Source organism: Typopeltis vanoorti, chromosome 10, assembly GCF_054136105.1.
Source record: "Typopeltis vanoorti isolate ZY-2024b chromosome 10, IOZ_Tvanoo_1.0, whole genome shotgun sequence".
In the NCBI taxonomy this organism is placed as follows: domain Eukaryota; kingdom Metazoa; phylum Arthropoda; class Arachnida; order Uropygi; family Thelyphonidae; genus Typopeltis; species Typopeltis vanoorti.
This window is the reverse complement of record NC_143558.1, coordinates 79,366,083-79,391,361: the sequence shown is the minus strand read 5'-3', so window position 1 is coordinate 79,391,361 and position 25,279 is coordinate 79,366,083. Positions and strand designations below refer to the sequence as shown.

General features: G+C 36.1%; 1 protein-coding gene across 1 annotated transcript in view; it reads right to left on the bottom strand.

Moving 5' to 3' along the window:
• LOC150102533 (uncharacterized) overlaps positions 1-25,279 on the bottom strand; it is a 194,652-nt gene that overhangs the window by 44,667 nt on the left and 124,706 nt on the right. Inside the window, exons 6-7 of the mRNA XM_090399107.1 lie at positions 19,059-19,387; positions 3,556-3,691 (exon numbers count right to left, since the gene is read on the bottom strand). Coding sequence (XP_090255233.1) covers positions 3,556-3,691; positions 19,059-19,387 — 465 coding nt within the window. The remainder of the gene's footprint in view (positions 1-3,555; positions 3,692-19,058; positions 19,388-25,279) is intronic.

Genomic DNA, 25,279 nt, shown 5'->3' with positions numbered 1-25,279 from the left:
ATTCATTTAAAAGAACAAAGTTTGTATATATATTTTGATAGTTAAATACTGATTATTAACATGGAAAGGTAGCTGACTAAAAGAATGACATAGAATTGTACATGAGTTATACAATATTGTAAAGGTTCCAATTGTACATAACGTTGATTTAATGTTAAATTCTAATGCAAGATTGTAAAAGTTAACTGAATGTTATAAAGTTTTTTTTTTTATTTGTGACTAAAGTTAAGAGGATTAGACAGCATTATGTTGGCGACCTGAGAGTGAACAAAGCTGCTGAAGGTTACTCAGATATGGAGATTTTGCTGCCAAAACTGAAGGTCAAGGAGAGTGATGTCAGTATATTTACAGAAGATCTGGGGATCTCCAATCCTAAAAAAAAAAAAGAACTTCAGATTGTATAAAAGAGGTCTTGAGAACCTCAGAAGGAGCTCTTAGTTTTTCCTCTTGCTGCAGCTTGTTGGCCCACTCGGACTCCCGAGATTTTGCTGGAGCTGACCCCCCCCCCCCAGGTACAGGGAAACCAGGAGAGGAAGTTTATTCTCCAGAGATGTGCATTTCCAGTAATGGAACGTTCCACATGCAACCTGATACATGGCGCCTACAGTATATCCAGTACCGACAAAGAGCAATGCTACGATTCCCAGGAAAGAACTCTATGGAAGGATGACTGGCAAGAACCGTTTAGTGAAGGCCAGAAGGAAGCAGTCAACAGAACCACCCAAAATCTTCAAAGCTGGTAGGACTATATATGATACTGCTAATTTGTGAGTAGATTCTACTGTACAAATGTTAGGGGTAATACATAAGAATTACACTGTATTTCCACTGAATGTAGATCTGTTAATTTAATTTTATAGTCACTATAAGAGATAATTGAGGCTGAGTGTTAGCTAGTATATATATATATTAAGAAAGAATGTTTAGCCAACGATATCATTTGTAACAGCCAGTAATTGCCTAGATTTGTAAACAAGTTATTTAAGTATTGTGAATAGCAGGTCTAATTGCAAAGGTTATGATTTGAGCTCGAGATAGGCATTAGAGAGAAATTGTTCAATTGTGTATTATACTGTAAAGTTGCTTAAGGTAAAATAAACATGTTTTGCTTGTTTAGAAATTATCTCCTGATCTTTGACCAATGCACTGTCTCACAAAAATGATCGAACCTGTGTATCTAAATTAGAGCAATTACCACGACTGAATAGTTGAGGTTTATTTTTGAAAGTGATCTATCCTATTTGTGTAATAACTAATCCTCTCATGCTTTACAATTAATTCAGGATGGCGCAGTCGATAAATAATATAAATTTTTCCTGAATCACACAGTGTGGGAGATAGTAAACTGTAACCGTGAATTGCCTATTTCAGAAGCCTTTTCACTAACAGCGCAAACACTTGTAGGAAGTATAAAGGATTACAAGTGGGGGACTAAGTTAATCGGATTAGAATAAGATAAAGTGTATTAAACGGAAGGTAACTGCGTAAGGAGCACAAGCTATAGTATAGATATAATAGAAGGGAAAATTTTGAAGTAAACATAGCTAAAGAAAAGAAGAAAACAATACAAAGGCGCAGTCAACAGACAAAGACAACAGTAACAACAACCGAAAACTAAATATTAAATAAACAAATTATTACAAAAAGATTATCAAAATGCTCTGTCATCTTGCCCTTCAACTGAATTTTTTTTTCTTTTAATGACTTTGTGCTCTATTCTCTCTCTCTTTCTACATAATTTATTAATAACTTCATATAGACTTCTGTGATCATTGTCTCCAGCCATATTCTCTGCTTTTTCTATTATGCTATTAAACCAGAAACTTTTATCCATTTTCAATTGTGTTTTATCTGTTTAATAATTCCCCTTAGTTTATTCTCATTATTTGGACGATGCTACAGTCTCTTCCTGCATTCTCTTCTTTCTTTTAGCAATTTTTTGCACTGCTCAATGAGGCAATGTAGTATTTGAATGAAACTAGAGTTCCCTCTAGTTTCATTCAAATGCATTGTCTTCTTGAAACGATCTGTCAAGATTATGTATCATGTTGGAGGCTTAATGGATTTTTTTTTTACAACACTCAAAAAGAATTAAAATAGAATTTAATACTTCCTATATTTAGTCCTAGTCACTAGGCCATCTACGGGGATTACAAAACCAATTAATGTAACATGCACACACAAATCTTACAATACTAAGCCCAACCACGTGGGTGACACTAAAGTTCTATCTAGGTGGAGCGCCCTCTAAAGGGCAGTAGTAGGTGACCTGGAATGTAAGGTGGGACCTCTGGTGATGAGTGTTTCCCAAATCTTCGGAAGCTTAATGCAACCGTATTTATTAAGATACCAACGGTTGGTTTCTGAGAGCTGCTGCTGCTTCTAAGAAAAGTCTCTCTTTCTTGAATTTGCGGTGGTGGAGCATGGTGGTTTTCTTCCATGATACTCTGTGGGTGGTATCCAAAACATGGTCAGCCAAGTAAACACAACTATGGCCATTCAGGCTTGGCTGACCATGTTTTGGACACCACCCACAGAGTATCATGGAAGAAAACCACCATGCTCCACTGCCGCAAATTCAAGAAAGAGAGACTTTTCTTAGAAGCAGCAGCAGCTCTCAGAAACCAACCGTTGGTATCTTAATAAATACGGTTGCATTAAGCTTCCGAAGATTTGGGAAACACTCATCACCAGAGGTCCCACCTTACATTCCAGGCCACCTACTACCGCCCTTAGAGGGCGCTCCACCTAGATAGGACTTTAGTATCACCCACGTGGTTGGGCTTAGTAATGTAAGATTTGTGTGTGCATGTTACATTAATTGGTTTTGTAATCCCCGTAGATGTCCTAGTGACTAGGACGAAATATAGGAAGTATTAAATTCTATTTTAATTCTTTTTGAGTGTTGTAAAAAATCCATTAAGCCTCCAACATGATGTCCTCACGGCACTTAAGCCTCTACACACAAGATTATGTATGTTAGCTCTTGCATAACATCTGAGCAACCATCCTGGTAAATTCTGGGAGTGGTAAACCATGGAATTCATTTTTTATGTTTCAATTGATTAAAGTGTCTGCTTAATATGCTAGTGATGCTATCTCTGCACCTCAGTGCATCCTAGTGTTCAGAACTTGCCCATTTACTATTAAATTAGGACATAGTCAATCATGTTCTTATGGATATTGCATACCATAGATACCATGAGATTATGGTATCTATCCAGCTATGTAATTCATTTAGATAACATAACTGGAGGTGTCTCTCACTATTGCCAATACAATTACCATACCATAGATACCATGAGATTATGGTATCTATCCAGTTATGTAATTCATTTAGATAACATAACTGGAGGTGTCTCTCACTATTGCCAATACAATTACCAATGCCAAAAGGACCAATTAATCTCAGTAACTGGATTTAGTACCTTGACATTCTAAGAGGATAGTGTCCTTATTATTATTTTTTTTTTATGAATAAATAAAGACATGAATGATAAGTGCTACAACCTACTTTAATAAAATATAATTTAAAAATAAAAAATAAAAATATACCTGCATGGCTTCGATAATGATACATTAAAGTTGCCTGCGCTGTAAATGTTTTGTTTTTGCATATTTTACAAGTCAGAGGTCCTCTGTCTTCTTTCTTCTTAGTGCGTAGAGCACGGATGCATTTTAATGCTAATTTCTTGAGAAGAAAAGAAATGCACCTTAAGCAGAGAATTTTAAAACTATATGAACATAAAAAAAATAGATAAATAGAAAAATGATTGTCTCTCTCTCTCTCTCTCGAAGATCTGGGAGACTTTTATTTTATGTAATCATTTAAAAAACCCATTAACTTAAATATTAATTATTTATTAATTTCTTTCATTTCCTATCTCACGACAACAATGCATTAATAGGTGATCCACCGAATGTTCGTTACTTGTATTCCATTCTTATCTGTTTGTAACACTGAAGATGTACTATTAGTTTTAGTATGAAATATCTGTACCTTATTTATTAATTAAAAGTTATTACTGTGGACTTACGTGTTCTTTAATAATAAAAAAATGGACATATTCAAAAATATGGAATTTAATCATATGTCCAATTACTTTCCACATCCTAGTGAGATAATCATGTATTGAATACATAATCAAGTGTTACAGAAATATATATATATATATATAAAAAATAATTTTAGTAAATAGCTCTAATTGTAGATCTATTTATCTGTTATATAGACAGCTTCCAGTATTGAGACCCGCATGTTTTGTTTTATTTTTTTGATAAATAACAAATTTAATAAAACGAAACAAATGTAATTCTACAAGTTCCGTAAGCTGTCAGGCTTACATCATCAGCGGTATTAGCCAAAGTTGTACAAAAAACTAGAAACAAATAATTACACATATTAGATGTTATCAGAACTTTACAATTGGTATGTATAAATAAGTCACCAGAATAAAAAAACATTAATTTAATTACTTGATACATGTTGATAACATGGTAGTTGTTGCTGTCATGTTCTGTAGAATCGCGTATGTCATGTCCCAGGTTCATGAGGTACGACAAGTTTAGATGTATTCAGTCTTTTCACCAATGCACCTGGGGATCAGCTTGTACACCTTTCCCCATCAGACACAGTAGGACTATTCAAACACTGTAAGGAAAACGCTTTTTTTCATATTTCAGAACAAATATTGAGAACAAAAAGAAGGACTTGATATGGGTTTCCCCATCTCCAGCCTTGGCCAACTATGGAAAATTTTTAAACGAATGCCATTAAAAACTATCACAAGAAACCAAAAACTTGGTTACATTACATTGATGATATTTTCATTATTTTGACAGAAACAATGGATAACTTAATTCATTTCAAAGACTATCTGAACAGCTTACATCCCAATATAAAATTCACTCTTGAACTGGACTGTTCCATGATATCCTTGTCGAAATAAACAAAGAAGAATAAAGATTGTTCTTTTCAGTACACAGAAAACATACCATAAACATAAGATTTTTACACACTATTATCCATTACAAAAGATAGGCATGATAACAAGAACAAAGAACTGCACTACATGAGGCTACATAGCCATTGAGTGCGAGGCATAACCTCGCACTCAATGGCTATGTATCCAAGAAGATCAACAAAATTCTTAATACACCTCCAACAGTTCCTTTACTTATAATCATGCTACCTTACATCAAGAATGATACACAAAAAGTAGCCAAGTTGCCCCCATGAGTACAACATTAAAGTGGCTTTTTACCATTGCATAAAATCTCCAGATTCCTACACCCACTAAAACCTCCACATCATATCATGAAAAAACCAGGTGTTTATGTGATTCATTGTCTTGTGGCATTTACTCTGTAAGCTAGATGGGGAGATCCCCACTTCTGAACACATAAAAGACATTGATAAAAAAAGAAGACATCATAAATCAGGTTTGGCATCCCATACAACCACCACATGCCATCAAGAAGTTTGATCATAATACTGATCATAATTGTCTTACAAGAGTTCAAGGAAGCTTTGCAAATGCTGCTGATAAAAATCAAGGCTTAATTAATTGTTTCTAATCTTTTTTTTTTGTAGAAATTTTGCTAATACTCTGATGATGTAAGTCGGATGACTTACAAAACTTATATTTGTTTAGTTTTTATTAAACTTGTTATTTAATCAAAAATATGTGGTCTCAATATTGGAAGCTGTCTACAAAACTGCTAAAAACCACAGACACTTACATATTGATATATTATCTGTATTAGTGATCAAAATCAAAAATAACCAAACTGGTATTTTTGATATGAGATATTATACATAGATTCCTTCACACACACACACACACACACACACACACACACACACACACACACACACACACACACACACACACACACACACAGTGATCGAAATAGGCACCTCGTCTTTCAAGACAGGTTTCGTAGCACATGAGAAGGTTCTCTGTCATCTTAAAGAACGAGGGTTGGGACATCTACTGGACATATTGTGTGATTTTATCCCTTTGTTTCAACAAGGTCTGAAGGCGTGTCATAGTGGAATACCCATTCCTTTAACATTCCCCAGATGAAGGAATCAAGTGATGTGAAATCAGGAGAACATGAAGAGTATACAGGAATTCTGTGAAACTTGAAATTAGCCTCCCAGGGAAGTGTTCTGATAAATAGGCTCATCACAACATCTTGATTAAGGCAATGATGGCACTATTGCTAATCATGATGAACAAACTGCTCACAAACATGTTGTAAGCTTAGACCATTTACTATACCAACTCCATATGAAAGAAAATAATGCTCAACAATAAACATCTTTTCTTCCAGCATCAACACCATTGCTACAGCTAAATGTAATGGTATAAACTCTAAACGCGCATATAGGCAAAAGACATATGAATGGTGCAGGGGAAAAACAACTTCAGTCCACGATTTTGACTTCCAAAAAAAACGTAATTAAATTTTCCTTGTTGTCAAAATGCAAGTAAACATAGCATAACAAAATAAAAAAATAATAGATATGGTACATTCATGTATATTAAGCATAATTAATTTAAATAGTACTTAAAAATTAAAAAAACAAATGGCAAATAATGGCCTGAAGTTGTTTTTCCCCCTGTACCCTTCATATCTCATAGCACATGTACTGAAGGGGCTGTCAAAATTCAGTACTGTTTTTTTTTTTTCACCATACCGTATATCTTGATCCCATACACAAGAGGTTGAGGGACCTATAGGTGCATCAGTGCCATGTGTGTGTGTGGGGGGGGGGGAGTGCAGATGAGGACTGAGATAGAAGTTTATTGATGTTTTTTTTTAAGTGTTGCAGGTTGTAGTTATTTGAGAATACTTCTTGAGGAAGGCTGTTCCAGAGGACAGAGGTGGATGGAATAAAAGAGGATAAATAGAAGCAGGTTTGGTGTGTTTGCAGTTGAACAGTAAAGGGGGTGCTGGGCAGCTGCAGCTCTTGTATTAACAGGTGCAACAAAAAGTGAAGGAATGATGTTTACCAATTCACTGGAGCAGTGACCATGAAAATACCTGTAGAACAGACAGTGCTGAAACACTGCACCTGTGAGATAGAGACTGAAGTGAGTCTGTAAGAGAAGGATCATCTAAAAGCCTAATTGCATACCTATGGACGGTTTCAAGGATTTTAAGAGAAATTTTAGATGCACCACCCCAAATATGTGAGCAGTATTCTAAACATGGGCCAGCCTGGTTGGCTGAATGGTTAGTGTACCTGCTCTCCAACCAATCAGTAGTGGGTTCGAACCCCATTGTGGGTATGGATGTTGGTGATTACCTTACCTTGTGTACTGCTATAACCTTTGATATGGCATAGTATGACCTTTGCTGTTCTTGTGCCATTAAAACTACAAATCATAATCTAAACATGGAAAAATTTGGAATTTATATATAGTGAAGAGTTGGTTGGGTGTAAAATAGTCTCTTGAACAAAAGAGAATGTCAAGTTTCTTGGATGCTGAGGAAGCTATTGATGTGATGTGTTTATGCCAGGAAAGATTAGAGGCAAACATTAATCCAAGCAAAGAGATATGATCTTGTCTGGTGATTTGTATATTACTGAGGGTATGAATAGGTGAGCTGGGATCTCTTTTGCAGGAGAAAAGGCAAGACTGTGTTTTGACAACATTAAACATAGCGAGGTTTTCCTGGTCCCATTGGAGGATAGTGTGTAGATCAATGTTTAAAGTACTATTGTAGATGATCTTGTAGCCCGGGATGTCAGAGTACTGCATGGTTTGTCAAATGAGTAGGAATGGAGAGTACTATCATCTGCAAAGCTGTGAATGGGATTAGTGGTTATTGTGGGTATGTCATTTATGTACAGGAGAAAGAGAGTAGGTGATAGGACAGAGCTTGAGTAATGAAGCTCAAAGAGAGGGAGCCATCTGTCATGACTCACAGGGAATGACCAGAAAGCTGGCTATCCAATTACAGAGGATGACAGGGAGACTGAAGGATGGCCATTTGTTTAGCAGACCTCGTTGCCACACAGTCGAAAGCTTTGGAAATGTCAAGAGCGACACCACAAACTTCTCTGAACTTTTCCATGGTGCACGTCCAGTGGTGGGTGATGAAAGCTAGAAGATAAACTGTGAATCTTGAATGGCGGAATCCATACTGGTGGTTGTTTATTAATTTGCAGGCCTCAAAGTAATGGAAAAGTTGATTATTGAGGACTCTCTTCATTATTTTGTAGAGGGCAGATTGCTTCCGTGGACATTCTTGGACATGACTTTCATACAGAGAGAAACCAGCCTCTGTGCCATGATGTGGTTTTGACAGTGTCCCCCCACATATCACTATTCGGACTCCTTCTCTCCAAGAATGACCTGGCAAAGTATATGGCAGCGGAATTATGCACCAGTTAATTGGGAAGTCTCCTGACTCGTTACTGACAGATTTGGGACCTGTGCACTAACTAGCAGCCTGCCTTTTTAACATCAGTTAAAAACCACTGTTTTTAACTGCTGTACCTTTGAAATGAAGGAGTTTATGGGTCTAGTTACCAACATTCTCTCAGATTCCACTCCACTATATACTACTGTCTGGTGACATTCAAATTGTCAGCCATTTCCCTATCCATGCTACTAGCCTCATATCCATTCTCATTTGCTCCAGCCTGTGTAATAATTTTCTAAGTGGTATTCTGCCAAATGCCTTCACAAAGTCGAGCAGTATCATGGTGTAACCATTACCTTCATCTAATTCTGTTTTCACTTTATTATAAAATGTGAATAAGTTACTAAGACAGGAACAACCCTTTACAAAGCCATGATGCCCACTATAGAGATGACATCCCTATCCACCCACTCTTGTATTTTACCTTTCACCAACTTTTCTAATACTTTAACAACCACTCCTGATATATTAATTGGTCTGTAGTTTGCTACCCCTGTCTTGTAGCCACCTTTATGCAATGGTATTATCTTACTCTCATTCCACTCCCTTGGAATCCTGCCAGAACTATAGATTGAATAACTTCATCAGAGGCAATGCCAATTCTCTTGCACCTTCATGTAGTACATAGGCTGATATACCATTCAGTCCCACTGCTGTGCTTACATTCATATTTTTTTAATATGCTGAACACTTCCTGTTCATCTACCTGAATGTTGATATGTGTCTCTGTAACATCAGCACACTCTAAAATCTCCACCTGGATGAGATACACTTTTGCAAAATGATTGCTTAGCAACTCAACCATTTCTTTTGGTTCAGTCACCTTCCTACCATGAGCACAGTTTAAAGTCATTAAAGTAACAAAATCTTGTAATGAAATAACGAGATTTAAAGTCATTAAAATAACGAAATACTCTTTTGAGTACACTTTGGACTATTTAGCTATTTCTCTCTCATAGCCTGATTTGGCCTTTTTTTTTTTACCATACTAATCACCTTTCTTACTTGCACTATGTACTGTTCATGAGTATGCTGATCACTTTTTTCTTTATATTTCCTCCATAAAGTTTTCTTTTTTTTTTCCAGCTCAGCTCTCGCTTATATCTCTACTCATCCACTTAATTCCTTGGTTTATCCTCCTGCCCTTGGGTATGCAGTCTGATACTGCTACTCTCAAGCAGTCTCTGACCACTTGCCATGCACTACTGACATTCTTTCCTTGTAGCTTCTCAAACCATGGCACTGTTCCGAGATGACTCCCGAGTCTCTCATAATCACCAGCCTTATAGTTGAACATAAACTTTCTTGAAAGAGAATTCTACATGTTTGGCAACTTTCCAAAACAAGACCACATGGTCACTCTTCGCAACTGGAGGCAGAGTGTTTACCTTATGAATATATCATCTGATGCTGTTATTAGATCCAACACTCTCAAACCCCTTGTTCCTTCTATAATGTTTCATGTAATTATACCTTAGCAACTGTATAAATTCAACTTTCATTTTGCAATATCCCCTTTAATCCCTCCAATCAATGTTCCCCATAGTGAAAGTCTCCCATAATGATTATTTGGCCTGCACTCATTATGCTAAATCTGCCAATACATGGTATCTATAATCTACATCTTCCTGTGAAACCCCCTGGTCAATAGCAGCACTCAACAACATATTTTGTCCTATTTGCCTCTATTGCACACCAGACAGCCTCAAATGAACTATCTCCTCCAGACCTAAAATCCTCTTTAACTTCTAATTTCGATGTTTTGTTGTAATTCTTCTGCAATCATCAGCAATGCCCCACTCTTGTCCCCTCTATCCTCCCTGAAAATACAATATCCTTTACATTCTATCCCTGTAACTATATAATTTTCAGTCAACCAGGTGTCTCACTGATATCTATAATTTTTGGCCAAGCTGAGCTGACCAATGCCAAAAACTCCTCACCTTTATTCTTGATACCTCTCACATTTGTGTATATGCATTTCAACATCCCTTTGTACCCATAGTTATTCTTGTGTAATTTTATTACCAATACATTCAAATTAGAAAAGTGAAATCCCATTTGGCATTGCATAATCATTACTGCACACATGCTCATGTATCACAGAGGTGGTTAGACACATGCCTGATTTCATTCTCCCTAATATCTCTAGTTTCCCTGGTTTGGTACTACACTCTCTCACTAAACAACACTTTCTCCAAAATCTAACTCCAAAACCATTTAAATGTAGTCCATTAGGCATATATAAGTTCTTTCATCCATCAAATTCACTCCATACAGCAATAAACTGCACACCATTGCTCCTGCACAATCATCTTTTGACAATAGTAGCCCTTCTTCTCAGTTCTGTCCTATCATACCGAGGCAGCAGACTCACAATCTTTACTTTCTTACTCTTAATTTTTGCTTCCACCAACAACTCTTTCATATCTTCTCTCATTGCATATTTTTCACCTTTCAAATAATTTCTGCCTGCCAAAACAATTAACTCGTTCGCCTCTTTCATCAGCATACTTACAGCTTAACTAACATCCTTTATCTTTGTACCTGAAAAACATGCTTTCATCAATTTCTCATTAAGTATACCTCTTATCATCAAATCCCCATACAATACATTTATATTGTATGGGGATTTAATGTGTAATTTCTTATACTTATATGCTTTTCCCTCTTTCTTTCATTCTCTGTTCTTCTGTACCATACATCAATCATTTCTCCAGTTGCTCAAGCTCACATTTTTTTTTTTTTTTCCATGAAGGAGTCTGCATTATGTGGAATCCTTCACAGGTAATGCAGACTGATTCTGCGCTAGCATCTCATCACCCACATTACTTTCAACCACTTCCTTCAAACTCTCATTTGTATTTAATGCACTATCATTCATTGTTTCTGCTACATTCTCCACAAAACTTTGACAATCCTGCCTTATAAGCCAAATATCAGTTACTTCATTCTTTCACTTCTGACACGACTCACTTACTTACAAAGCATTTCCAACAAATATTTTCTCCATTCTCACTCTCAGCAATAACTACATTAAACACACGCTACATCGTACTAAATCCCACACACATTGATATCAGCCAGCAATGATGTCTTGGTTGCCATTTTTCTTGTATGCATCGGTGCCATAACGAAAAATGTTTCTGAAAGTATATATCACATAATAATAGTTAACTAAACCACACCACTTAACAAGAAAACAACAACAAACGCTGCCACCTCTGTATGAGATTGTCTAACTCACCTTCAAATGAAAAAGTCAATGTGAAGATTCCTTCCGTAATACAGGAATCAAACTCAGGTCTTTTCCAATTGAAAGGCCACAATGTCCCGCTGTACTTTCAATTGTGATACGGAGTCACTTTAAAAATTGTTATAAACTGAGCCAGACGCAATTCAAACATGCAACCTTGCGATCTGGAGTCAGATGTGCTACCATTGCACCACCAGCCCTTAATTATACACAAATGGACCAAAATAGAAGATGGGATTGCAGAAGTAGAAGAAGAAAGAAAGAAAAAGAGACAACTTCTGTAGTAACTGCCAAAGACAGCATTTTTCAACCAATTTCAAGCAACTGTTTATCAAATATTTTACTTACTTCAACTAAAACATAAGTGATATTTCACAAATTATCACATAAGGAAAAAAAAAAACAAAAAAAAAAAACTGAGAAGTAGTTTTTCAACTTAGAACTGCAATTTAGAAGTAAGCAATTCTAAATTGCACTTTTAAATGCTCCCTTTCTCAGCACTTAGCTCGCTCAAAAAAAGTTTTTCGCAAGAGTCTATTCTACAAGTGCCAGAACTTAATTTATACAGCACAAAAGCAAAAAGGAACTGCTAGTGGAATAATGATGCTCAACATATATTCTTGTCCATTCAAGTTTGTCAAATTGCAGCTAGTTTCCACAAACAGGACCTTGATGCTTCAGGCAAGTATTACCACTTTTATAAGCATATACTGTATTCCCTGGTAGACATCCAAGCAGTACTTTCAAGTGCTTGGTGAAACACCACTACTATTTATTAGAGGCCCAGATTGTTTATTGTCATTTTGTCTCTAGAACAGGTCCTTCAGTTCCCTCCCATTCATGTCTGCAAATGTTCCATTTGAGAGTATAGCAGCAAAGCAATTCTGCAGGCTGGCCACTAAATAGAACACAGCACCAAACTTGATGGCAATACATCAGGAGGCTTCCCAACCAGTTACTGAATAATTTTGCTGCCATTTTCTTTCCAGAAGCATGCAGGGGACACTACCAAGACCCAACATCTCTGCATGAACTACAGAGAGAGAAATTCCCTGTGTGAAAGTCATATCCCCAAATCTTTCACTCCACACTGCACAACCTCCTAATTAACCTTCTGACAGAAGCAACTATGCAAGAGTCCATCATAAAATACAAAAACTGATAAGAAATCTCCCACAGAAATAAAACACATCATATAAACTTTTGTTGCATTTCGGATGCGTTTTATGATTTCTGTGGGAGATTTCTTATCTGCAGTGTTTTTGTATTTTATGAGGGACTCTTGTACAATACTTTGTACACACATATACTAACATTTTGGCCTGAATTAAAATTTAAATGATATGCACCATTACTATTTGTTATTTCAAATAGCAACCTCAACAACTACTGTCCACCTATAAACTAGATTGTGTGCACAATTTCTTCTGTAAGCAGCAGTATACATGTTCATTTGTCATATCTGATATTTCATGCCAACATCACTAAATCTACAAACTAAACCCTCTTCAGGATCTTCTTTGGGCTCAAAATTTTCTTGCTGAATGATTTAATGAATTCAGAGACAGGTAAATGAAGCAGATGAATGTTACTTACTAAATGAGGCAAGCAAAAGTTGAGCCAGAGATGATCAAAAGCATCAACATCAATTTACTGATATGTACCCTCAAGAGGTGTTCAAGGCTACTATGATAGCACTACATGATTAAGTTTAAATTACTTATAATCTCCTATCAACAATTTTTCTCCAAATTAGTCAGCAATCCAATACTGTTGTATCTAACATTTCATGCTTCTAAGGCACCTTGGAATGAATCAATCCACCCAGAACTGGTATTCCTCTGAGTCTCTTTTTGCCATTTTGGCAGCAAACGCCTATTTTGCTAACCTTTCCTCACCCATTCTATTTATGCAGCCACAACACCTTAGATTAGCTCTGCTCGCACATTCTTGAATGCTAACAATTTAAGTTCCTTTCTAATATCTTCATTTTAAATAAATTCTGCCATTGATGCCATGTATTCACTTCTCTAATTTTTATCAGAAAGCTCATATCTGTGGTGTTTATCAAGTGCTTTATTTCTAATCCAACTCTCATATCCATAACTTAAAACTGTTTAGCTTAAAATTGTTTAGAGTATAGAGACCTGTGGCATATCACAAGTTACCTGCTTCTTTGATTCAACCCTTTATACATTACTCTCGAATGTCAATCCATCAGCCAATCTCTTATCCATGTCATTAGCTTCATGTCCACCCTTATATAATGCAACTTACACAGCAGAGTTCCAAGGTATACTGTCAAATGGCTTTACAAAATCTAATATCATAGTGTAGCTATTAATCAACTCAACTTTATAGTAGAAAATGATTAAAGTACAGTAAGACCCTGTTTAACGTCGATTCGCTATAATGCGGTTTTTTTTCGAACTCTAAGAATGCGCTAAATATTCCATGATTCGATATAACGCGGTTCTACTAAAAGCCTAAAAAACGCTAAATTTACGCTGATTCAATTTATTGCTGTATTTCCCTTGATTTGTATATAATATGATTGTTCTTGAACCCAAACCAATCAGTGAAAGGTTAAAGCAAACCAAATTTAATACGAAAAAGCATTACGCTGAACATTAAAATAAAGGTGATGCGGCAATTAGAAAAATGTGAACGTCAAGTTGACAATGGAGCTGCTTTAAATTTGTCTACTTCTATTGGGTTGACAAATAAGTTTGTTCGGTTTATGCGTTAGTACAAGTTTACGCTGCTTTGCATGTCACTACTGTTGCGTTATCGTGCAATGTAATGCTATTGCGCAGTTGAAAGGCGACATTTCACATAATCTTTCAGTAAATTTTCATTTGGCCTACTTCAGTTGCGTGTGTGTAACATATTTTTAGAAATGGAAGGAAATAACATAGATTACTGGCATATTTTGCTTTTTTCTTTCAAAAAAGGCAAATGAGCTGTGGAGGCCCATAAAAAATATGCAGCGTATATGGGGATGGTGCCTTAACAGAATGCATATGCCAAAAGTGGTTTACGCTGGAGATTTCAATGTCAGTGATGCGCCTCATGCTGGTCGCCCGACCGAGGTTGATTTGATCGTTGTGAAGGATATTGTCAACAAAAATCAATCACAAACAGTGCGGGAGATTGCTGCAGTACTGAACATATCCCATACAAGCGTTGAAAACCATTTGCACAAGCTGGGATATGTTTCAAAACTCAATGTTTGGGTGCTGCATGAATTGACTGAGGCCAATATGACTGCTCGCATATCCATCTGTGATTTGCTGCGATGCTGCCAAGAAAATGACCCATTTTTGAAGCAGATGATTATGGGAGATGAAAAATGAGTAGTGTACGATAACGTGGTAAGTAAAAGATCATGGGGCACAAGAGAGAACCACCGCAAACAACCTCAAAAGCGGGATTACACCAAAAGAAGATCATGCTCTCTGTGTGGTGGGATTATAAAAGTGTTGTCCACTATGAGGTGTTACCGTCAGGCAGAACGATTGATTCAACTGTCTATTGCTCACAGTTAACGTGACTGGCCCATGCAATTAGCACAAAACATCCTGAATTGGCAAATCGGAAAGGAGTTGTCTTTCACCACAACAACGCCAGACCCCACACATCATTAACAACCTGGAGTAAATTGTTATGTCTTGGCTGGGATGTTTTGCCACATCCTCCGTATTCACCAGACCTGGTACCTTCCGATTACCACTTATTCCGATCGTTGCAGAATTCTCCAAATGGGAAAACCTTTGCTAATGAGGAGGCTGTCAAAAGACACCTGGATCACTTTTTCGCCAGTAAACCTCAGGAGTTTTATGAACGTGGCATAATGAAGTTGGTGGGCAGATGGCAAGAGGTCATTAATAAAGAGGGTCAATATATAACTGACTAGTATGTATTATATATATTAAATAAAATGTGCTTCATTCCACTCTGAAAAATCGAACTAACTTATTTGTCAACCCAATACTATATAAACAAATTTAAAAAACAAGGACAAAATTAAATGTTCAGAAACCACAACGTCTTCTACAACAAAGGTAATCCGATCCAGAAGCAATGTTTTAGAGGAAATGGAAATGTCTTTCCATTTGGATTGATGATGCAACCAAACACAACATGCCATTAAGTCAGGAAATAATCATGGAAATGGCCAGGAGTATTTTTGATCATATTCGAAAACAAAGAGAGGATATGAGTGAAAACTTTGGCAGCTAGCAGAAGTTGGTTCTATAGATTTAAAAAAAGAAGCAATCTCTACAACATTCAAATCACTGGAGAAGCGGCGAATGTAGATACTGAAGCTGCTTCAGTCTTTCCATCAACTTTAAGAGCCATAATTGAAAGAGGAAATTATCCTCCCAAACTAGTTTTTAATGTTGATGAAACAGGACTTTTCTGGAAGAGAATGCCAAAGAGCACACTTAAATCACGTAACAAAAGTGAGTACCAGGATTCTAAGCTGCAAAAGATGATTTAACCCTTCTTCTTGGCAGTAATGCCAATGGTGATTTCAAATTTAAAACCGCTTGTGTATCATTCCAAAATACCAAGAGCCATGAAAGGAAAGTTAATATAAAAATAACTTAAAATTTGCGTGTTTCCCTATTTATTATGTGTTAAAATGACCCAGTGTAACGCTGTTTCATTTAGAGCTTTGTCTTCTAGGAATGCATCCCGAGCATTCCTAGAAGACAAACATGGATCATTTCCCATGCATTACTAACATCCTGCTCTTGCAAATTTCTTATGCAACTGCACTGTTCCAAGTGTCATAATCACCAGATGTGGTTCCATATATGCCTCTTCTTAAATGAAAATTCCACATAATTAGTCACCTCCCATGTGAAGATTGTATGATCACTCTCCCCAGACAGATGCAAAGTGGTTGCCTTGGTTATATAGACAAATTCTTTGATGCTATGACCTGATCTACACTCAAATCCCAGGTCACTTCTACCACAATTATTTCTCAGTAGCTGCATAAATGCCATCTCTCCCTCCTTGTTTTTTTTTCCTCCTCTTCCTACTAATCAGTCCTCCATACTTGAAGTTTCTCATGATGATGACTCATCCTGTGTTCAATGAGTTTATCTGCTGATGCATTTCAATCTCACACACAACACTGATGTGCTATAGGTTCTTGTACCTCTTGTGTGGCAGGATAAATAAAAAAAAATCTTTTGTACCCTCCCCAGACCACAGCAGCAACTAACTACATGTTCTGTCCTGTTTGCTTTTATCTCACACATCATATAGCTTCAAATGCACTGCCTCACTCAATCCCAGTTTCCTGCTTGACTTCTACTCATGCTGGTTGCAATTCTTTTATTAGTAGCAATATCCCCCCCCCCAATCTTCCCCGAAAATACAATATCCCTTACATTCTATCCCTGCTTCCATTGATCAATTCTCATTAATGCCAATTTTTTGGCTAGGCCAAGCTAACTTATGCCAAAAATTTCTCATCCTTATCGTGATGCTTCCAGATGCATTGCAATATTCCCTTGGGCCCACAGGTACTCTTGCATCTTTTAATGATTTTCCCATTCAGATTTGAAAAACTGAACTCAGCATTTTTCAATCTTTCTTGTTCACTCACTTTAAAAGTGCCTCTGCACATGCTTGCCTTCATCCCCATCAATAGAATTAGTTTCCCAATTTTGCACTTCCATTCTCTCACTGAAAAAACTTTATACAGACACCTAACTCCAAATTCATTCAAGTGCAATCTATTCATCATAAACAAGCCCTCTCAACCATCAAATGCACTCCATATATCTAAAAACTGCACACCACAATCCTGCATTTACTCATTTGCAAATATGGCTTATTTTAAGATTCATTTCTGTCGCTCCTTGACAACAGACTTATAATTTTACTTTCTCACATTTCTTTTTTACTTCTTCTAGTAACCCATTCCTATCTTGTCACATTTCATAATTTTCATAATAAATAATTTGTTCCAGCCATTGACTCTTTTGCTTTCCCTCTTTGCATTGTAATCATCTTCCATGGAAGCATAATTTCATCATGCACTTGAAGCAATACATTAATGATGGAACTATCATACAATATTAACTCATTTTCATTACTTGTCCTTATTGCTATTTTCTACTGTAGTATTTACCAGACTCTTCTTTTGTTGCTATAGTTCATGCTTGGTCCTGTGAAAGACTCCATATAAATATATTAATTAATATGGTTTTGCTGTTCTCCTAATCTTTCATCACTTGTATCAGATTACTATTAAATTATTCAAAAGAATCAAAGTAAAAAATAAATACTTTTGTATCCTTGCTTAAAAGGTTCGATCATTTAAGTAAGGATTCTTCCAGAGAATTTATAGACTTTATATTCAATAACTCTTCCATTTATGTTGTTCTTCTATAATATTAAAGAATTAGGGAACAATATCTAAAATAAGTTGCTTATATCTAGCTTGTAGAGGCAGGTAGGCTAGCTAGTGCCTAGTCGTTTAAGGCAACAGTACACTTCAAAAGTCTGCTCTACATTTTAGGGAACACGATGATGATGCTTGGTTTCTGAGTCGGTATCAAGTTTTTTTATTTATTTATGTGTGCCCCCCCCCCCATTCCTCAACTCTCTCTTAGGACTGGTTGAGCCCTCCTAACAAAGGATTAAGTATTCATTTTAGACAAATTATGGATTCTAGCATGTAACACTAAAGGAAAAGAGGGATTAAGTATGTATTTTACAACTGTAGATCCGTGTGTGTTCAGGCCGGTTTGCCTATTCTGAGAGATGAAAAACCAAGTTTCCTGGTGGAAAAACCCTCTACTTCTGTATAAGACCAGCTAACTCATCTTTAGTCAAAAGAGACCAGATAAAGGTTTTCCTCACGTCATGGATGGGAATCAAACCCAGATCTTTCCGACCAAAGGGCTTCCTCTATACCAACTGAGTTACGGAGGCTCTGTATCAAGTAAATTTCTTGATTATCTTTGCAATACTTTTGAAAAACAGGTGCAAAATGTCATGCAATTGGTCCAACCAACAAGCCTTACAAAATTCTGTCTGAAGATTAAATAAGCAATATTAAGATGAACTCCAAAAATGCACTTGACACAATAGTAGGTAATTTATGCTGATCTGCATAATGTTGCATTTATAAGCAATAAATTCATGAAATATAACGTGAGTCACTGCATATAATAAAACAATATCTGTGTTTTCATTAAATCAAATAATAAACTTATGTTAATGAATTTTAAGTGAGCCATTTTTTTTTTAAATTAAGGTATTAAAATTACAATTTTAGCATACTATTTATATATGTTATAATATGGTGAAATTAGGATTAAAAGTAATTTACTCTTATTCCTTCTGGGGAGGATTTATCATCACCAAAATTCCGTCTCACAGAAGAAGAAATCAACAGTTCTCCTTGGGCTCGAGTTGCATCTTCCTTTTCACAGCTTTCCTCAGAAGAATGAGCATTGTTCAAAGAAGGAATATTTTCTTCTTCACTATCAGACTCCAATTCTTCAGGAACAATAACACGGTTAACATGTCTCACTCGAGTCTGTTTTGTTGCTGGCATCAATAGATAATCATCTTCACCTGTTTCTAGAGAATTTGCTGAATCAGATGCATTAGACGTGCTGCTTTTTTTTTCAGAAAGACATACAGATAGTAGCTCACCTAGAAAATGTATTATACACTAATTTAGACTTTTACCAAACATGTATTCTGCATGAAATATTAATAAATTCACAAGTAAAACAAAGTGTGTTTCAGAATTTCTTGTATTCATAATCATGCAAAAGAACCTCTTAAACCTAAAATAAGAAAAACATGTTCATTAAAATATTAAAAATGTCAAGGAAATTTCCATGGTTTAGAAAAAACATTTACAACCCTACTTATTTATTTATTTATTTTTAAGACATTAGGGGTTCAATCTGCTAGACTCAATGGTTAGTTATCTTATGCCTTAAATGGGCTAAAGTAGCTGATATATGATTCCATAAAAATATCATTCAATCTTCCAAACTTTATTAGAGTTCTTGTGAAAACTACATATGGAACAAGAAAAGAGTATGCAAGAGTTCAGGCACCTGGCAATGAACAGAAGGGAATGGCAATATGCAGAGAAAACTACAAAATATACCAATAGGCATAGAACTCATGTTCATTGATGATGACAATTGCAGTGGTAACTGTTTGGTATATAAAACAAGGATCATTGTACAATCATCATCGATGGACATGGCCAATGCCCATTAGTGTATTATGTAGTTCTCTATATTTTGCCATTCCCTTCTGTGCATTGCCAGGTGGCTCAACCAGTGCTACTCTCTTCACACTACTCCTTTACATCATCTGCCCATTCATCTTGACCATCTTATTCTGCCACCCATTGTACCTAAATCAAAGCTTGGTTTCTGCTCTTGTCCATTCTACAGATATGCCCAAAAAAAAGATTAAGTTTCCTTCTGTTTATTTTCTGCATTAGATCTCTGTTTAATTTACTTTTCTTATAGTTATTCATTATCTTTTACATCCATCCAATGCATACAACCTTTCTATAACATGTTCTTTGAATAAATATACTTGGTTTAATCCTTTATCCAACTGTAAGAAAACAAAGTTCGTGCCTGAAGTATTTTCAGGAGTGGGGCAACTCTTACATAGAAGCTAATGACATCACTTGTCTTAGTATCCCATAATGCAAAGCATCAAGTGGAAAAACTTCCAACAACTATCTCTAATCCAGAGTATTTTAATAATAAGGTGCGACACTTTTTGGCCACTCACATATGAAAATATGACTTCAGCATTACTTCAACCTTAGTATCACTTCTGGGTCTGGATCCCAACTGATGAGACCTCACCTCAATAAAGGTTGAAACTGGTCTGGGTAGTGACCCTTCTCATACTAAGGCAAGTGATGTGAAGTCATTAGCTTCTATATACAAGTTGTCCCAGTCCTGAAAATACTTCATGCACAAACTTTGCTTACACTTGTTCCTTTCTTTTAGGGTTACACGGTGATCAGCACTCATATTTGTAGATTTAGGGACTCAAAAACACACGTGTTGAACAGATTATTTTATTAATTACAAATAAAATAAAACTTGACGTTTCGACCTCTATATCGAGGTCATCATCGGAAGAATACCACTGTATACAGAACCAAGCTACATGCTCATGCTTTCTATATCAGTAAACTAAATCTACGTAGTTAATAAATCTTTTTTCTAGCCTGACCTCTAGTGATAGAAAGGTAAAACAATAAGAAATAAAGAAAGAAATAAAATTATAAAAATAAAAAAAAAATAAAAAATATATATATATATATGTATTATAAATAGATAAATGCAACTACAATAAACTGTTAGAGTCCTATGTATTAATATTCTGGATAGTTACAAAATGATTTCTTTCAGTTGCTATTGGATGATCTAAACACTTCGATGATCTAACTTCACCAGGTCACTAGGTTGTCTTCTTGTAGTGAGAATTTTTCTAATGCTAGTTTAGGATGTTATACAGGTTGTAGATGGGTCCTCCACATTCTTGAAATGGTGAGGCCATCATTTTTGTTGAGATTTGGGTTGTGTTTGAGCATTTCACAAGACTCTTTAAATTTTCTCTCAAACCAGGTTTTGGTGCGGTGTAGGGAATTAGTATTTTTACAGTCAATTCTATGGTATGTTTGGAGTGCATGGTCAGAAAGGCCTGTTTTACCGAAGTGGAGGTATTTAATGTGTCGTTTGTGTTCATCTTGTCTGATTGGGATAGTTCCCCCTGTTTCCCCTATGTATGGTATGTTACATGTGCAGTGTATTTTGTATACTCCTGAGTGTGCTAGGTGTGGAAGAGGATCTTTAGAGGAACTGAGTAGTTGTCTTAGCTTATTTGGGGGTTTAAAGGTGGTTTTAATGTTGTATTTGCGAAGTGTTCTGTCTATTTTTTCAGAAATGCCTCTAACATAAGGAATGGCAATGGCATTCTTGAAATCTTTTTTGTTCTTACTGGTATCTTTATGGAGGATCTTGTGAATAGTTTTTTTATTGTATCCATTTTTGATAAATGTTTGGTTGATGATTTTGTATTCTTGGTTTAGAGCCTGTTCATTCGAACAAATAGTTAAGGCTCTGTATTTAAGGGTGCTTATGACACCTAATTTTTGTGTTGGGTGGTGGTAAGAATTTTTGTGTATGTATTGGCCTGTGTGTGTAGGTTTGCGGTAAACTGAGAAGGAGAGACAGCCAGAGGGAAGACGTGTGACAAGTGTGTCTAGGAAAGGAAGAGAGTCGTTTTTTTCCATTTCAATGGTGAATTGGATACATTTGTGTTGTTTGTTTAGGTGGCTAAGGAATGTATTTAGAGCTTCGCGGCCGTGGGGGGCCAAATGGCGAAAATATCGTCGACGTATCTGAGCCAAATTTTGGGCTTTAGACATGCTGTCTCTAGAGCACGTTGCTCAAAGTCTTCCATATAAAAGTTAGCTATTGGGGGAGAAAGTGGTGAGCCCATGGCTGTACCTTCTTTTTGAAGGTAAAAATTGTTTTGCCATACGAAATATCCGGAGCGGAGTACGTGGGCAAAAAGGGCCGTGATGTCATGTGGAAATATGTTCTGTAGTAGCAAGATCGTGTCATTGATTGGGACATTGGTGAAAAGGGAAGTTATGTCAAAGCTGACTAATAAATCTTGGTCGGTGAGTGTAATGCTTTTGATTTTACTGATGAAATGTTGTGTATTTTTTATGTAGGAAGGGGACTGACCTACCAATTCCTTGAGTGTGGCAGCTAATTTTTTTTGCTAAGAGATAATTTGGGCTGTCAATTCCTTCAACAATCGGGCGAAGTGGTGTGCCAGGTTTGTGTATTTTTGGCAGGCCATAAATTCTGGGCGCACGGCATACTGAGGTATTAATTTTTTTGTCGTTTCTTCGGGCCATGTGTGGACGGATTTGATTAATTCAGTTGTTTTCTTTTTGTTACGTTTTGTGGGGTTGTAGTTAACCTTTTGGTAGGTGTTATGGTCCGATATTAACTGGTTCGTTTTTTCAATGTATGTCATACGGTCTAACAGGACAGTGGAATTACCTTTATCGGCTTTCGTTATTATAATATCCTGGTTATTTTTTTAAGGATTTAAGGGCTAGATTTTCGGTTTTGTTTATGTTGGTGTTTAGTTTTTTGTTAGAATTTAGTATACACGATGTTTCCATTCGTATTTTATCAGCCAGAATGGTGGGGAGGGATCGTAAACCTCTCTCGATATGATATACACTTGGATAAAGGATTAAACCAATTTCTTGGTATCTTCAATTTATAGTATAACCAAGTGGAAAAACTTCCAAAAACATGTTCTTTCACATGAAAATATTTGTATCACTATTTAAATTAAGGGGATATTAAATCCCACATTGTTTTAAAGCCGAATAAGAAATTCAAAGATTGGAATCAGAGAGTTTCATGCCGAATATAGTAAACTATAAAAGTATCGGCGATTACTAGCGTGAGCTAATGCGAGTAGTCCTAGTACGTAGTACAATCTCGGGCAACTCGCAGCAAAGGTGGTAAAGTTCTGATCGCTATTCTTGGTATTTTCCATAATATAAAAACACATTTCCTAGAAAATGTATGCTGTTATTACATTATGGTAGGAGGTCACTACCCAGACCGGTTTCAGCCTTTATTGAGGCTTCATCAGTGAGTAGCTAGACCAAATTCATACCAAAGGATATAGCAAAAAGAACTTGTATACTCTGCTATACGAATTCTCAAAAAGGAGCACCCATTAAGTTACTTAAATATAAAGAGCCAATAGGCTTCATTTTGGCGATATAAACATTATTTAAATTAAGGGGATATTAAATCCCACATTGTTTTAAAACCGAATAAGAAACTCAAAGATTGGAATCACAGTTTCCAGCATGCTTAGCTTTATGTTAACACTCACTGCTTTACTTCTCAATATCTTATCCATTGCCCATAGTTTTATTTTGGCTTATGTTATCCAAGATTATATCTCCTTTTTTACAGTATAAATCACGTATCATGTTGCTGCCTAGTTACATGAAGCTCCTAAATGCTTCCAGCTCATGTAAACTGACTTTTATTCACTTCACCATAATTTCTCTGAATATCATTACAATGCTGAAACAAAAATGGAACCTTAACACTAGAGTATTCATGATTATAGCTAAAATGAAAAGTCTCATTCCAGAACAACAGAAACAGGAGTGTACTATGACTTCTGTAAAAAGCAATAAGAAAAATGAAATCAGCCATTGGTCTTTAGATGCCCTGTTAGCTGAGTGGATAGCACTGCTTTCCTCTTCAATAAATCATGAACTCAAATTCAACTGTGGATGTGGAAATATCTATGTCTTTAGGTGACAGATGAATTTTATCACCTGATGTGAGTAGTTGCCACCACACCTTGTTTACTGGAGGTGTAATGTGGTGAAAAAGTTACATGTCTAATTTACAGTAGAATTCCTCTCTAGATTATCTAACACTCAAAAATAATATGCAGAAAATCCAAGTACAGGTTTCAGTAAAATAGTGAACATCTTGTGTACTTTGTAGAAAAAAGTTTTTTTTGTTTTGTTTGTTTTTTTACTTTCAAAGACAGGAAAGTAGGACAAAGTGCAATATGTTTAGCTCCTAATATCTGATCTAACACACAAAAATATTATCTTTCTCTGATGCCTGTTATTTGCAGTTTTACCAGTTATTTTGATAATGAACCTCTAACAAATATCAGCAAAGTGATTATCACTGTGACCATTTCTGGATGACAAGCATTGTCTAATATGGCATGTTAACTAGTAGAAGTGTCCATCATATGATAGGTAACAATACATATTGACAGAGTTGGTTGGCAACAATGCTTATATGGGCTCTGCCATTTGGCCATTGCTTTACTGGCATTACAGAGCCTAAGAAATGTAAGAAAATATGATGCCTGCCATCATTATTTGATCAAGGCTCCTTGGTTATATTGTTGGTACCTTACCTTGCTCTTAATCCCCTGCATGAAATCACACAACTATACTCTTTTCCGGGTTATCTTGGAAGTAAACAAATATACTACAGGCCATACTGCTTCTGAAGGTAGTGGGATATTAGTTCGCCGTTACTATGGCAATAGTAGTTGGAGACCACGTGACAGATAATTGCATTTTCCAAAAATAAATTCCCTGTAACACTTTAATGGTATGAAACAATTCTAGCATCAGCAAGTAAGGAAGTAGTAAAATAATTAAATACAAGAACCACATGATGTGATAACGTAAAAAATTTAAGGAACTAGTTTATGCAGCATAAGCCTATAGTACAAATGGCAAGAAGAGTTGGAAATGTAGCTTATTCTGCTACTTCCAAGATAACCTGAGAAAGAGTATAGGATTCATTACTCCACACCCTTTCTCAAGTTCCCTGCTGAGATGTTAACCATAATTCTTTGTTTTATTGAACAAATGTGATATCCTCAATGGGTGTCTGTTATTATATTCCATTCAGAAGCATCTGATGCTTCTGAATGCTTCTGAAGCATCAGATGCATGGCATA